We start from the raw sequence: 16,931 nt of genomic DNA, 5'->3' as shown, positions 1-16,931 counted from the left end.
ATATTTGAAATCTGGAATCACTATTTACAAATGAATATGTTCCAGGTTCTTGCATGACAGCTGCTAAGCAGACAGTTGCATTCAAAGAATGTTTTCCATGTCAAGCATATATGCCTTCAAAATCTGGAAAATGTGGAATAAAAATTTGAGTACTCTGCTTAAATTCTTATTAAAATTTCTAACAATATTGTTGTTCACTATTCCTTTATTTATTGTAAGTATATATGTACTTTTGACCTAACAGATACATTATAAAACACACAGAAAAAGATATTAAAAAGGATGAGATAAATAATAAATGTATTTAACAATACTACTCTTATATACATTGTGTTTTTAAATAAAAATACCATAGTTTTTAATAATTTAATGACTTTTAAATAATTTTTCCAGTACCTCAAAGGATCATCTTAGTCTAGTGGAGGAGGGCAACAAAAACAAGTAAACAAACACACAAATTGCAATTGTACATATCATAAAAGAAGAAAGCGTCAGGATGCTAAGATGGGGAAGATCAATGGGGATAGAAGGTGGCTACTTCATGTAGTGACTGGGGAAGGCCTTGGAAGAAAAGACAACAACACAGAAATAAAAAAGCTGGAAGAAGTCTAGCTTCTATGGAGAATTCCTAGGGTGCGGCCAGTGCAATAGATAGTGGAATACAGAGCATATTACTGGAGACAAAAAAGCCCAGGCATACAAAGTCCAGGGCATTAGAAGGCTGATGCACATAGTTGTTGAAGCACTGAAAACACTGACAAAATTTGAAGGTAGGCAGGTAAAAAAATTTGAGGGAAAGAAGAGGGCAGTTTAGCCAGTTGGCAATTAGCTTCAAGGGGGCAAGGCGGTTGCTGGCAGGACCTATTCCACTTGTTAGCCATGCTGTGGCAGCATCACACATACAAAGTAGAGGAAGATTGGCACAAATGTTAGCTCAGGGCTAATCTTCCTCAAGTAAAAAAAAAAACAAAAGAGGAAGATTGGCAATGGATGTTAGCTCAGGGCAAATGTCCCTCACCAAAAAAAAAATATATATATACAAAGAGAGTTGAAGTAAATAAGATCTTCTAAGGCTTCTACTATACTAAAATCACTCAAAAAATAACAAAAAGTATTTGAGGTTACCTGTGAAATTTTCCCCAATCACTCGCAGGGTACTTTAAGGTTGATTTAACGAAATATAGTTTTTATAATACTCTATACACAATAAAAACAATAAAGCTATTGCATTCATAAAACAAATAATATATCAAGCTGAACTTAATCCAAGGAAGACACAATAAACAGACTGCACTCTCAAAATAGTCTTTGATCTTTCAATCACATGGAATAAAGCCTAGCAAATAGGCTTTTATCTACTAGACACAAAATAAATTGAAGATAGTGAAGTCGATAAAGCAAATTTTTTGAGCACTATAGATGACAGCTCTAGACAGCACTGTCTAATAAAAATACAATGTTAGCCACTAACACAAGCCAAATATAACTTTAAATTTTCTAGTAGTTACATTAAAACAACTAAAAACAAACAGGTGAATTAATTTTAATATGTTTTATATGACCTAATATCTTAATAAGGTATTTTACTTTTTTCCTAAGTCTTTGAAGTCTGATGTGTATCTTGTACTTACAGCGTATGTCAATTCAGACTAGCCACATTTCCAGTGCTCACTATCTACATGAGGCTAGTGGTCACCATCTTGGACAGTGAAGCTTTAGACCTTTTGAAGACTTCTAAGATATCAAAATGCAGTTTTTCCTAATTACTCTGTAACTCTAACATTCAAGAGTCTATATCTGAGTCTAAAACAAAGAAAAAATAAACAGATACTAAAGGAAAAATATTTTTTCACCAAAACTGCTATTAAAAACAAGTATCAAGGGCTCTTGGTCCTACTAAGTACTAAAAAATTTCTACCCAAACCTTCTATCATTTTTTACAGTCACCCGTAAATAATAATCAAATGTGCCTCACTTTTTTCCAAACAACAACAAAGTTAACTTCAGAATTTGATTTCCTAGTTGCTTAAACAATTAAATATTTATTGACGTAAATAGTAAAATAAAACCATCTTACCTAAGCCATATAGAGCCATTTTTGTGCTTCCTTTCTGAAGCAAAACTGGACTAATGTCTATCTTCTCCACAGACATGGAACGTCCAAAGTGATTTACAAATCCAGCACAACTTAAAATATCCAGAGCACAGAGTGCGTCTGCCTATGCAAAATATTTTCAGAGAATATTAATGCATATATAAAAATAAGTAATCTGCATATCATATTATTACCTATTAAAACTATATTCTATATACTAGTTATAAAAACATAAGATTAGGATAGTGTCATCTCAAAACAAAATTACAGTAGTGAAAGTATTTGCTACCTTTTTTCTATTACCAATGACCTACTGCAACTGGAATCACATGCTAAATGCAAAGTTAACATTTCATCAAAATTTATCATGATGCCTTGGCCGCTGAAAAATAAAAATCAGCCGTGAATAAGCGCTTTGTAGTATTAAGCAGACCTCTTAAGACACGGGGGGAAAAAAACTAGGTAAGTAGCGATTTACAATATTAATGACCAGATAAAAAGATATTTTAAGTTTAGAATCTCTATTACTACTTCTACATCAAACAGGTAATAAGATGACCTAATTGAGATTTAAAATTGTTCACGAAACAATCATTTCCTACAGGTGAGATTTTATGAGATAAGAGATACAGAAGCACTTGGTAAACAGTAAAGCCTTATACAAATGTTGGGTATTGATTCCTAGTCCTGGTTACTGGTTGTTAACTCTAGCACTAACGAAATAAAAGCATACTTCACATACCAATTATTATTTCAGATTTTAAACAATTATCTAAAAAGCAGTATAAAAGCTTATATGAATGATAAAAAGTCAATTTGACTTTCTGACTCAATTTGACAAAAAACTGGGAAGGGGAAGAATGCTTTCCACAGACAGGCTCAACTGATCATTTCTAAAACTTCAAGAAATTGTAAGAACTCAAGAATTACCCCAGTGGGATCATCATGATTGCCATGAATACTAAACACTGGAATCGAAACGTTGAGATTGCCATCTTGGTAGTTCACCCACGGAAACCTTAAAAAAAAGGGTAATTAAAGTTTCTATAAGAGACGAAAGCTGTTTCCCCCAATACCCTCCCCCCTAAAATTAATTCAATTATAGGCAAACTGGATGATCTAAGTTTTTAATGACCACTAGTTTGGAGCTTTAAAAAAATAAAATCATAGGCAACAACTCATTTCAATTCAAGTCTGAAAATATCTCAAAGTACTACACTTTAAAGAAACTCTACAATAAATGATGCCTGTGAATTGTATCAAAGAGTGGTACTTTTGATTAATGTGAAGTTAATAAACTTTCAAAATTTTAAAGGGCTTTGTATAAGGCTTCTGTATTTGCAGAACGAGGGGAAGAAACAGATCCACTTTGGAATCCAAAGACCTAGATTAAAAATTCCAGCTCTATCACTTACTACTTGTGCAGTTTAGTCGCCCGCCCACTCCTGCCCCTAGTCATCTAGCTCCTCTTCTCAGAGGCAAAAGATGCTAGCAAATTCTAGTGCATCTTTGCAAAAATATCTTATACCTGTACAAGCAAACAAATACATTTTCTTCCTTCTTACACAAATGGTAGCACAATATAGATTTCTGCACCCTGCTTTTATCATTTAATGTATTTTAGAAAACATAAAGAGCTTTCTTGTGTTTTTGGCAGAAGAGTACTCCATTGTATGGATTATTATAATGTGTTTAAGTAGTTACCTACCAATTGACATTTAGACTATTTCCAATGTGTTGTTTTACAAATAATGCTATAGTGAGTAATCCTGTAAGAAGCTGCCCTTGTGAGAGCACAGAAAAATATCTAGAAGGGAATTGTTGAGTCAAAGGGTACACTTGCATTTGTAAATTTGATAACTACTGCCAATTTCCCTCCAAAGAAGTTGTACAAATTTACACATAATACAACAGCAATGCATGAGAGAGACTGTTTCCCCTTACTTCACCAACATAATACATTATCAAGCTTCCAAATCTATGCCAGTAGTTCTAAACCCCAACTGCATGCTAGAATTATCTAGGAAACTTTTAAGATATACTAATGCCATGACACACAAAGAGATTAACTGGCCTGGAATAAAAGTGGCTGAAGTGGGCATCCTTGTCTTGTTCCTGATCTTAGAAGAAAAGCTTTCAGCTTTTTACCATTAAGAATGATGTTAGCTGTGGGCTTGTCATATATGGTCTTTATTATGTTGAGGTATGTTTCCTCTATACCCAGTTTATTGAAAGTTTTTATCATGAAAGGATGTTCAATTTTGTCAAATGTTTTTTTCTGCATCTATTAAGACAATCATATGACTTTTATCTTTCATTTTGTTAACGTGGTATAGTATACTTTAATATCTAATTGGGCTAGTCACTATTTCAGTTTTTGTATTTTTTTTGTTTTTTGGTCTACTTTTCTGTATGAACTAGTAAACTGTAAGGGTAAATTATCTAGAATGCAGCACAAAGAGATAAAGTTATGGGCAATATAAAAAAGAGGGTAAGACATGAGTAATATCCAAATAGGGAAAGGATAGGAAAACATGCTTAGTACTACTCTTTTCCCACTTTACAATGATGAAATTCAGGGAAGGCAGAGCCAGGACTTGAATTCAGACAGTCTTATATCAGAATCCGTGCTTATAATCACTATGCTATGCCGCTTTTCCAGTAACTAAAACGACAGCAGACTCCTCAACTGCAACAAAAAATAGGAGTTTACCACTCACTGGCAATCAATGAAAAAACTACTAAAAACTGTACTTCAGAAAGAAGGAAACTGAATCTAGACAAAAGGAACGAAATACAAGAAGTAGCAACTGTGAGCAAAGAAATAGGTCAAAATGTCTAGCGGGTGGAGCAGTTTAAAAATAGTATGCAGCTTAAGAATAAGATTAGAAAAAAGAAGAAAACACTAAACTTGTAGATTTGAACAGAAGACGGGTAAAGACACTGATCAGAATTCTTAAAAACAAGGACATACGTAAAAAATTACAGGAATCTTTTAAAATCGAATTCTACACTCAAACAAACGATCAATCCAGAGTAAAGTTAAGAACAGCCATTTTCTTACATTCTTCATATAAAAATCTCAAAAAATTTACCTCCCAATATAAACTCATTTTTAAAATATATATATATATATATCCAAATAGGTAAAAAAAAATAAATACAAATATGTCTGGTTTTGTGGGTTGGTATATATGCACATATTTCTTATCTCTGTGCACTCAGAGAGCCTGGAAGCAGGGAGAAGACAATAGTAAAGTGCATGCCTAGCGTCCAAATTTTGGCTTTCAAATACCATTCTCCAGAAGGAACCAGGCCTCCTTGAAGAAATGGATGAGTCGAAAGCTAGGGAAGGAAAAATAAAAAATTAGCCTGGAGCATCTTATAGTGCCAAACAGTAAGAAGGAAGGGGAAAAAAAGATGGGGATACGTCAAAAGGACACAGGAACCAATCTGAAAGAGCGCCCAATGGCAAAAGTTAGAACAATTTTTTGAGAATCAAAATTAATTATGATAGTATTAAATTATAACCCAAAGGGGAAAAAAATGAGCTCATACTGGTATAAATAACTGAATAAGTTCCTACTGACAGAGACAACAGAATAAATAAACAAATGGGGGAGAAAGATAATCTTTCTTACAGAAGAATTCCAATTATAAATGTAGACAGAATACGGGAAATAGAAAACTACCTTTAGAACATCACAGTTATAACTGAGGTAGACAAGAGCCACTGACGCAGGCTAAAATTAGTGGACAAACTAAGGAGAAACACAATAGTTGCGCAGTCTCAAAATAGCTCCCCCAAAATATTTACAAATTACTGTGTTGGTTTTAACATGCCCACAAATTCTTTGACACTCCTTCATCTCTCCAGGAAGTGAAACTTAATTTCCTCTTTGGGTGTGGGCTGGACTTAGCAACTCACTTTCAACAAACAGTGTAAGGAAAGGAAAAAACAGTAACTTGACAGTGGAGAAATCTGGCAGACATCACCTTAACCAAGAGATCAAGGTTAACTTGACCAGTAAGAAGCTGTATAGATAACATGTACTCCCAATAAGCTATGAGAAAGGCACTTCACCTCTGTGAAATATTCTTCCCCAAAAACTTATAACCCTAGTCTAACCATGAGAAAAACCCAAACTTAAGGACATTCTACAAACTATCTGACCAGTACACTTCAAAAGTAGCAGGATCATGAAAGACAAATAAAGACAGAGAAACTAGCATAGGCTGAAGGAGACTAAAAGAACATTTCAGCTAACTGCAAAGTGGCATCCTGTACAGTGTTTAAGAAAAAACATGAAAGTATCTTTATAACATGGGGTTCTAGGTGGATACGGTAAATAAGTCCCAAAAGTACAAATCTTAACGAAAAGGAATGATACATTTGACTACATCAAAATGAAATATTACTGTCAACAAAAGGCCTCATAAACAAAGTCAAACTCACTGATTAGGGGAAAAAATACAGGCCTAACAAAGGCTTAGTATCTAGAATTCTGCAAATTCAGTAAGAAAAGACAAAAATCCCAATTTTTAAAATGGGCAAGATATGAAGAGGATACCAAAATGTACAATAAACATTTGAGAACATACTCAGTCCCACGATCAATTAGGGAAATACGAATTAATACAATGATGTACAGAAAATTCAAAGAACTACATTTACTGTGAAAATCATCTACAGTGAAGGTGAAATGGCTAATTGTTAATGTGTTTATGTGTCTTATACAGAAAACAATATACACACGGAAACATTCACTTAAGCATTTAAATATACTTACTTACTAAAACCAAAGTTGACTGACTGATCGCTGATAATTTCAAACTGCACGGGACGATCACCCATGCAATATTTTCTGAATAACTCGAGGCAGTTATGTAATGTTTTTCTTGAGGGCTTATTATCATGAAAAAGATCACCACCTAACAAAATAAAATCCACCTAACCAACAGAAAAAAAAAATTAGTATGTTTTATAGGTAAACTCTGAGGAAAAATCAAGGTTGAAGATACTAATTTGCAAGTCACCAGCATTTATGTGTACTCCCCAGCTCTCTCTTGGACTGTAGACTGACATGCCTGCTGGAATGTTCCCCTGAATGTCCTATTAGAATCTCCAGTTCAAATGGACTAAATCAGAATTCATCACCTTCCTACAGAGAGAAGTACGTCACAGGAAGTATAAAATAAGGAAGAAGTTTTCCTTATTTAAAACCTACTTCTATTGTTGGTATCAGCCAAACTTTAACACGCTTCAGAGTCATGGTCATCCCCCTTTCCCTCATCCCCTTACAACTAACCAAAGTATGCAATCCTATCTTTGCAATCTCTCTTGGATTCACCTCCTCTTTTCCATTACATGCCATTACTTTAAAAAAGACTGAAACTGATCTCTAATTCATGCTACACCCTGTTCCCAGAAGACTTTCCATTAAATTGGGTACAAACTCCTCAATCTGGCATTTGAAGCTCTCACTGCAGCTTAGATCATATTTCTAGTCTTTCAGCATGCTAACTCATGACCTACCAGTGAGCTGAACTGACCTGCTGTACCTCACAGATCTCATACTGTCTCACCTCCTGCTTCACGGAGGATGTGCATTCCCTGTGTTCTTCACTTGTCAAAAGCTGACCCACCCTTCAGAGCCCAAGTAAAGCCCATCTCCTTCGTTAAATTCACCTTGCTATCCACATCTAAATGATGTCTTCTACCTCTAAACGCACAGGAAATGCTGTTTATCATTTTCTTACAGCTCTTACCACATATGACCTTGCATGTGAGCATTTTGGACATTTGTCTTATCTCACACACTGGTTTGCTGTATGTTCTTTGATAGTAGAAACTATGACAGTCATTTTTACATTTAAAATAGAAACTGCCACAGGATCCTGCATTCAGTAAAAACCCCATAAACATCTGTTAATTTTTACAGGCTATTTACAAAACTAGCTTCTACTTAAATTAAGGGCAGAAAGCACAGAAAATCTGCTTTTATTTTTGTTTTTTATTTATCTTTTTGGTGAGGAAGATTGGCCCTGAGCTAACATCTGTTGCCAATCTTCCTCTTTTTGATTGAGGAACATTGTCACTGAGCTAACATCTGTGCCAATCTTCCTCTATTTTGTATATGTTACTCTGCCACAGCATGGCTTGATGAGCCGTGTGTAGGTCTGCACCCAGGATCCGAACCCATGAAACCCAAGCCACCAAGGCAGAGCCTGTGAACTTAACCACTACACTACCAGGCCAGCTCCTGCTTTGGGCTTTTAGTGTATTAATATTTAAACAGTCAATGTGAGTACATGGACCTATAAAACAAACCCGGAACTTCAAAAAGGGAAAAGAGTCTGCTGAGAAAGGGAACAAAATAGAAACTGTAAAACTGTAAACCAAACTCACTTGATTTTCCTGGGCAAGTCTTAAAATTTCATCAAGTGTTACAAAGGTATCATTTCCTCTGACTGCATCTTTCTCCATAAATCCCAGATGAATATCCGTTGCAACTAAGATTTTAAATGTATTTTCATCATCACTGTATTTAAAATGAAAAGAACGTTTCAATATAATCACTAAAAGGATGTTCAAGAAAACTGAAACCTAAATCTATAAAATAAATACTAGCAGTTATGGAGTAAAATCATTTTTCTAGTCTTAAACAAGGTCTGAAAATTTGAAGTATTAAACAGATCATCAATGCCACAGTTTTCCTACCACTAATTCAGTACAGAACAAATGTATATACATTTTTAAAAGGTTCTGTAACTGCTTCAAAAATTTCTAACCTTGTTACAACCAGTTTTATACACTCATATGTAACCTGGATCTGAAAGCTTGGTTGTTTTCCTATTCTGCTCCAGAGCAAAAATCCAAGAGGATTTGACCCCGATACTTAAACTTGCTATTTATCTATTTTTCACTTTTCCAGAAAAATTAGAGTTAACTGGTTAATTCAAAAAGCCCTTCCTCTTACTTTATAAGCAAATTTTATCCTAGTACACTAGTTACTTACCTTCAGGGCCCCTGAAGATGCTTGCTTGACACTACTCTCCATACAAAGTTAGTTTTTCCTTAACAAATTTGGCCAAGTACCAAAACAGATTTACCATTCGACTTAAATTTGGTAGTATTCAAAAGTAATTTCATGTGAAACAGCAATGTAACAGTTATTAATACTTTCTTAATGTAACTTTAACTTTCTTGAAAATATTTTGGTATCTGATCTCATCTCAACTCCCACATGTAAACAGGTACGTATCATTACCTCTGAAAAATGAGAAGGTTAAACACAGAAATTAACTGATTTATCACACAATAAGGTGGGAGAAATAGGACTAAAATCCAGGATTAAAACTCAAGCTGTTTTCACTAAACCATAATGAACTTCAAAAAAAACTTTTATATATCTCTAAAGTTCAAATCTTTATATATTAGAGACTTTTCCAGCAGACTTCAAAACTGATATGCATACTGTTCTAATTGCTATATACACATAGGCGGTCAGAGTACTTTCACATCACATTACCTTACACTTCCATAGCAATCTATGATGTATTTTCACATGAATTTTCTCACTTAAACAGGAAAATTAATCTGAGAAAGTCATTTTTAATCCAATTATACAAGTGAAGAAATTGAGGCAAGGTTGAGAATTACTAATGTGCTCAAGGTCGCACAGTATCAATCAAGGAATTGAAAACAGGGTTGAAAGACTCCAAGTTTAAGGTTTTTTCACATAACTCTTTCTAGTCCTTTTATTTATTTTCATTTCAGTCAAATTCATTTCCAACTTATTCATTACTAGAGCATTACTCCTCTAAAACCCATCTTAAACCCATTTGAACTGGCTAGTAAGACTTAGTCATGAAAGCTCAAGAATATTTATAGCTTCAATATTTTAAGGCAAAACCTAAGAATATAAATTTATACACTATAGCAATGCACCAAATTACTGCAAGGCCCCAATCTATAGCTGCATATTATCTCTTAGTTAATAAACATTGTATGATCATATGAATTTTTAAACATTCCAAATAGTCTTTTTGATGACTAACACTTCTGTTCACAGGCAAGCTATTTATTTACTGCGAATTTATCAAATAAGTTTTCTTTTATGGTGACCATAGTTGATAGGCTATAGAAACCTAACACAACAAAGAAGATTCCAGAAGACAGGTTCTTACAGGGCATCTGCAGGACTCATTTCTACCGTCTGTCCAGCTCCTCTGGGACCAGTTTTCTCTCCAAAGTACTCCTGGGTCCTGTGCTCAAATATGTCAGAAAACTCACTCGATGCCAAATTCTAGCAAATTCCAAAAACAAAATTATATTATTATAAAACATTTTTAAAAAGCAGACTGGCAATTTTGGAAAAGTGTCTCATCTCATCTAAGCATCTACTATTATTTTTTAAGAGCTATGAAGAGAAAATAGACTAGAGCCATTCTAGTTTCACTACTATAATTAAGCTTATCTCCTATTTGCCTTTTCCATGCCCTATGGGAAACTAATGTTTGTAAAATGAATGGGCCAAAAGGGTCACGTACAGTAGGTGGGGTTTAGCACACGAACAACCCTGGATATGCAGAAATGGTTTAACTTGCATGCAAAGGCTACTCTAGAGCATGGAGGCGACCTCGTACTTCCTGCTCAAACACAGCATTTCTTAAAGGAATGGGCGTGCTTGTTTTGGAAAAGAAAGTCCCAAGTTAAAGCTAAAGTAAATACAGAAACACGTGGTCTGCGGAGAAACACCTTCAGGCGCCAGCAGAACCAGCGATAATGGCCAGGATATTCCGTAAGGAGCCACTGCCACCGCGAAATAACCCCTGCCATGTCCAGATTCCTGGTTTCTTGGAGATCCCAAGCCTCAACCCGCCCCACCGCCGGACTCTCTGAGGCCGGAACGCTGGACCCTCCAGAACTCCTCCCCAGCCCGCTCGGCCCATTCTTCCCAGAGCGTCAATCCATTCTGGGCTTCCTGCCAAGAATCCTGCAGTTAAAGGAGGCGGATACGATTCCCAAATTACCCCACACCTATACTCTCCAAAGCCCCACCCTCGAGATCCGAGGCTCTTTTACCCGGGATGACCCAGACTCGTAAGAAGAAAACCAACACCACGGCAACAGCTGGCGGGTGATAAACCGCTTGGCCCTAAACCTGAATTAGGCGGGCGAGAAAAGCAGCTCTTTCCCTCGCGATAACTCATCGATGACGTAGGCGCCTGAAGTCCTCTTCGGCTCTCATTGGCTGCCAAATGCAGTGAGGGAGCCGGGAAGGTAGCGGCGAGGCCCCGCCCTTGTGCCGGAGCCAATCCTGAGCAGCCGAGGGGACGAACCCCGGAAGCGAGGTTGGCGCCGACGGTTTTCCTGTGTATAGGTGGGTACTTTCGGTTGTTTGGGACCGCGCTTTCTGGCCGCGTCCCGTCGCCTGAGAACTCCGGGGCCCATAGGAACGCGCGTCCTCTGTCGGCCCTGGCCGAACCCTGCAGGTCAGGCCGTGTCGTGGGTCCTCGGTATGGCTGGAGCGGTTTCTCCGCTCTTGGCTGTTTAAACGGAGGGCCGCAGGCGTGACTCCTGGGCCTGTGGAGTGACCAGCGGTGCCGGAGGGCCGGGGCTGGGGGCCTTCTCCCTCACTCCCACTCCCCTGCGATAGAGCATTCGGACCCTCTAGTTTACAAGCCTTTGCCTGCTTCCCCTTATTGTCACCCTAGATCCCAGGTCCAGCACATCTGTATTCCTTTGTGCTGAAAGCAGTAAAGTAATAGTGCAGTAAAAAAACGTGAAACTTTTGAGTTATAACCTAGGCCTTCAGTTCCATTGAAGGGGCCAAGATCTAGGGTGAGTTATTTTCGTCTGTTCGAAACTCAGCGCCTTCACCTGTAAAATAGGGTTTATGGCCTCACCTGTCGCTGAGTTGTTTGTGAGGAGTTGGCATAGTTCTCTCTCAAAATGGAATGTGTCCTTTAAGAAACATACCCTATTTATCCCTAGTAGAACTTCATCAAGTGAGAATCTTGATAGACTTTTTAAATCCTCCATCAGGGAGATGAACCTGGGTTTGACTTTTTAAATTAAATCCACCAAGAAAATTTTATATGTCATTTATTGTATCTGGAGCAGTAAATTCAAAATTTATAAAAAAAGAAAGGGGGGACATAAGATCTGTGCTGTAATGTTACTACATTTGATATAGTTAACAAGTGAACTCTACGTTATTTACCAATATTAAGTGTTTCATGAATTGATGTATGATCACTTTTGTGTTGAAAGGTTCAGGGAATTGTTTGAGAATAAAGAAAAAAGTGAGAGAAAGCAATCCTGATAGGGTCTCTCAATAGACTCTGAAAAGTTGGACAGGCCTCAGAAATCCTTTAGTACAGTACTTACATTTTACAATGAAGTAGCAGGCCCAGAGAAGGTAACAGTCATGAGTGATATATTTAAACTTGAGTTTAATGCTCTTGGCACTAATAATAAAATCTAATGCTGCATTAGGATTGTATACTATTAAACTCGTGAAATTAGGTAGGAAGAAATCAGTATCTTAGGGGTGTGACTAACTCTTGAACTTCTCAGAATCCATTCCAGGCAAAATCAAGTGCTAGGACTTTGCTTAAATTTAATTCTACAAATACATCTTAATGTCCACTGTGTATAAGTGGGCCATAAGTGTAAGTTAAATATAGTCTCTATCCTTAAGCTTTTAATCTTTTAAGAGACTAAAACAAGAACAAAATTAGTAGTGAAGTAAGATAATATGTAGCACAGAAACAGTGGAAACTAGAGAGAGATCTAATGTGGAGGATGAAGAAACTTAATGAAAGAAGTCACATCTGAGAAGGGCCTTGAAAGACTAATAAGGTTTCAACAAGTATAGTTGGAAGGCTGAGAAATGTTTTTAAAATATCTGTTATTCTCATTTTCTTAAATGAGTTAAAGTTTAATATGCTGTGTAACTCTTTAAGCTGATAATGGTTTCTAAGTTAATGTGGCAGCCTAGCAGAGGAAACATCACTTCCTTAAGGAAGCCTTCCCTAATCCCATAGGACTGGGTTAATTATGACCCTCCTGTACACTCACTGTATCTGGACATTGTCCTATCATAGCACGTATCAGGCTGTCTTTGCCAATCTCCCTGATTAGACAGTAAGCTTGTTGAGAGTGAGACAGGGATCTTGTTCATTCTTGAATCCCAGTACCCAGAGACTTTACATACTAGGCATTCTGTTGATATTTGTTGAATGAAGGAGTGAATGACAGCCAAAATTCAGTTCCAAAACAAGAAGCCAACTAAGAACTGCAGTCTATTGATGAATAGGATTACTTTTTAAAGCAGTGAATTTTCCTCAGCCTGAAATTATTAAAGTAGAAATAGAATAATTATTACAGATGTCATGATAAAGATGTCTGCATTAACGAGAAATTGGGACAGATGTCCTTTGGGGGCTATTCCATCTCTAAGAATCCCTGATTCTTTGAAATAGTTTTTTAGGAACCCGAAATTTTTCTTTCTGCTCTGTAGCATCTATGTGTCTAGTTTATAAAAATTGTGAATGTGCCTGTCTTTATTATATTAGTTCTAATTTAAAAGCTTCAAGCACTTATTACACTTAGCATAATATAATAGTATCTGAACCAATAGATTCAAAATAAATACAGTTATAACCATTGACTTAGTAGAAGAAAAAACAAAAAAATAAGGAGTATTAGACCATTAAAGATATAGATAACTGAAATCTATCAGTTCCAATATTTAGTGAATGTAAAGGGTGTCAATAAACACCAAAGAGTTTAGACAGGGTTTATTTGTGTATGCTTGCAAAACTTATCTATGCTGTTGATAGAGCCTCAGTTACTGTTTTGCTCATAATTTTTGTGTTTGTGTTTTCAGATCTTGATGAATAAAATAAAGCAGACATAATTCATCTCTAGAAAGATTATTTATACCCTGGCATTTGAAATGCTTTGTATTTAGAATAATAGTAAAAATGGAAAAAGAGAAGGTAAATGATGATGGAAAACCAGACTCAGAGGATTCCTTGGATTTTTCTGAACACTTTAACCAACTTGAATTGTTGGAAACACATGGACACCTTATTCCCACTGGTACCCAAAGTCTCTGGGAAGAGAATTCTGATGAAGATGACCAAGATGAAAAAACTGAAGAGTGGTATCAATTGCAAGAAAAAAAAATGGGAAAAGATCCAAGCAAATTGCTTCTTTGGGCTGCTGAAAAGAATCGGGTAAAAAAAAAACACCAATTAAAGAGGAAACCATCATATAGTAGGAAAAGTATTAGATTTGGAGCAAGAAGACCTGTCCGTGAACCTCTGTTTGGTCTGTAACTTTGGGAAAATCCTACCATCTCTGAACCTCTGTTTTCTTATCTGTAAAAATGGCCACCATAATACCTGCCTCTTTTATACAAGAGTTTGAAGATCAAATGAGGCAATGTACATGAAAGCATATAGTGAGCTACAAAGTGTTATATTAGGTATTTTGGGGGGCTTTAAAGGATAGTTAACTATAAAGATAGCAAGAAATCATCTATATTTTTAAAGCATTTATGTTAAGTCACTAGAATCATCCTAGAGACAAGTATCATTTAGGGAAGGGAGGATGGGAATTAACATTTATTGAATACCAACTATACCATGTGCCTTTCTGCATTATTTGATTTAATCCTTGTATATCCTTATAAGATAGGTAAAGTTCTTTCCTTTTACAGATTAAGAAATTGAGGTTCATGTAGGATGATTGTACTTAATATCATTTGACTAAGTTCCCCCATGTCTGTGTTAGTAAACTAATAACTAAAAAGGTCTTGCATTTTGGGATAACTTTTTAATGCAAGAGCATACTGCATCCAACCAGAGGTTCATAGACAAAACTGAAAATCACTTCCTAAAAACATGTATCTGAGGTTGTTTTAGTTAGAAGGAATTGAGCTCTTTAATCTCTGGATTTCCTTGTTATCATTGTATTCTTCTGATAAAGAAGTTTATTTTTAAAAGTTTTATACTCTATGTATATTGGTGTGATAATCCTACTACAGAAAAATCAATCCATTATGTTTTCTTCACAGATTAAATATAAAATATTAAATACAGTTAGAGCCTGTATTATTCACCTAGGACTACAGCTTTTGTGCAATAAGCCTTACTTGGACCAGTAGTAAATGTATGGTTTGATATTCAGAGAATCACAGTCTTAGAATCAACAGCTTATGGTTAACGCTAACTTGTTGATTCTTAAATCAGTTGCTCTCTGCCCCCACAAAAAGAAATCTTAAATAATTTTCATTTTATAGTCATCTGCTAACAAGTAAGTTTTTATTTAACTTGATTAGATCTTAATACCACCTATACAGTTTAATTTTCTTTGTTTACTGTTGAGTTTTGAGTTGAGTTTTTTAGAGACCTCTTTTTTTCCTTTCAGCTTGCTACAGTGCAGAGACTGCTTTCTGAAAAGGCCACTCATGTGAACACTAGAGATGAAGATGAGTATACTCCTCTTCATCGAGCAGCCTACGGTGGACACTTAGATGTTGTCCGTGAGCTGATTGCACAAGGGGCAGATGTTCATGCGGTGACCGTGGATGGCTGGACACCCCTGCATAGTGCTTGTAAGTGGAATAATACCAGAGTGGCTTCTTTCTTACTCCAGCATGATGCAGATATCAACGCCCAAACCAAAGGGCTCTTGACCCCTTTACATCTTGCTGCTGGGAACAGAGACAGCAAAGATACCCTAGAACTCCTCCTGATGAACCGCTACATCAAACCCGGTCTGAAAAACAACTTGGAGGAAACTGCATTTGATATCGCCAGGAGGACGAGTATCTATCACTACCTCTTTGAAATTGTGGAAGACTGCACAAATTCTTCACCTCAGTCTTAACGGTTCTAAGAATTTTCTTCAGTTTCTAATTACCAGTGCCTCCTTTGTGTGAGATATAAAATATCCCTGTAATACAAAGTTGACATCAAAAGTCTTACTCCAGAAATTCAGTGGTACTCATTATAATGTCCTTCCAAGTGAATTGCCTGACCTTGGTGTCAAACTGTATTTGCAAGTTGTTTCAATATATCTTTAATGATTTCTGTGGAGTTTGATCAGAAATCATTTTAACTTAACTATACTTAAAAACTTGTCATGGGTTGTACAGAAAACTAATGGTATTTTTGGTGCTGATCCAAGGGAAATGTATTTTTAAATATCCCCATCTTGGATCTTTGTTGAGTATTTAGTATATAGATATGTATTTTTATAAGGTAAGGTAACTCAGAATTTAATTTAAAAGTCTTATTTATACTGATGCAATTCAGCTGTCTTCTCTGCATTACCATAGCCATTTGCTTTCATTTTAAACCATAAGAACTAACATATTAGTGACTTGAATCTTCATAAGTTAAAGAAGCATCAAGAAACATAGATCTTTGTCTTTTATGACCTAGACGATTTTTGAGTGTTCAATCCATGAACGTTATATACTGCCTCCCCTACCACAATTCACACAAGCCTGTGGACAGTCCTACCTCACCCTGGTCAACCTACCTAATCCTTATTCTACTGAGGAGTCAACATGACCTTTTAGACATGCACACAACTATTCCTTGATCCAAGAGGTCATAATATATCTGCTGTCCAGCTAGTTTTACCTGCCTAATCCTGCTGATTTGAGCACTGCTCATATAATCTCTCAAGTTCACAGGTAATGTTGATTTTCCAGGGTCCTCATTTTATACAAACCATACAAAGGCAAAGTGACAAGGGAAATGGAATTCTAAGAGTTGGGGGATGATTATTACATTGGGGCTAGAACCA

The 16,931-nt window shown here is 36.2% G+C and overlaps 2 protein-coding genes across 6 annotated transcripts in view; one reads left to right on the top strand and one right to left on the bottom strand.

Annotated features, from left to right (window-relative positions):
- MRE11 (MRE11 homolog, double strand break repair nuclease) overlaps nt 1-11,321 on the bottom strand; it is a 63,251-nt gene extending 51,930 nt beyond the window's left edge. The window contains exons 1-6 of one of the 2 annotated variants that reach the window (XM_014835394.3): nt 11,184-11,321; nt 10,286-10,404; nt 8,505-8,637; nt 6,886-7,046; nt 3,026-3,113; nt 2,078-2,219 (exon numbers count right to left, since the gene is read on the bottom strand). In XM_014835394.3, the coding sequence (XP_014690880.3) occupies nt 2,078-2,219; nt 3,026-3,113; nt 6,886-7,046; nt 8,505-8,637; nt 10,286-10,305 (544 nt within the window). In that variant the 5' untranslated portion in view covers nt 10,306-10,404; nt 11,184-11,321. Of the gene's footprint in view, nt 1-2,077; nt 2,220-3,025; nt 3,114-6,885; nt 7,047-8,504; nt 8,638-10,285; nt 10,405-11,159 lie in introns of both variants that reach the window. The other variant, XM_014835395.3, reaches the window with a different exon arrangement.
- Nucleotides 11,322-11,347: 26 nt separating this feature from the next.
- Nucleotides 11,348-16,739, top strand: ANKRD49 (ankyrin repeat domain 49). 4 transcript variants are annotated; one of them, XM_014835396.3, is made up of 3 exons: nt 11,348-11,481; nt 13,996-14,347; nt 15,543-16,739. In XM_014835396.3, the coding sequence occupies exons 2-3, from the start codon at nt 14,093-14,095 to the stop codon at nt 16,002-16,004; spliced, it is 717 nt and encodes a 238-aa protein (XP_014690882.1). In that variant the 5' UTR covers nt 11,348-11,481; nt 13,996-14,092; the 3' UTR covers nt 16,005-16,739. The 4 variants fall into 4 exon arrangements, with proteins under 4 accessions (XP_014690882.1, XP_014690883.1, XP_070346534.1 ...); XM_014835397.3 differs by having other exon boundaries at nt 11,466-11,593; XM_070490433.1 differs by having other exon boundaries at nt 11,476-11,617.
- The last annotated feature ends 192 nt before the right edge of the window (nt 16,740-16,931 follow it).

Source organism: Equus asinus, chromosome 20 (assembly GCF_041296235.1).
Source record: "Equus asinus isolate D_3611 breed Donkey chromosome 20, EquAss-T2T_v2, whole genome shotgun sequence".
In the NCBI taxonomy this organism is placed as follows: Eukaryota; Metazoa; Chordata; class Mammalia; order Perissodactyla; family Equidae; genus Equus; species Equus asinus.
This window is presented reverse-complemented; position numbering and strand designations above follow the sequence as displayed.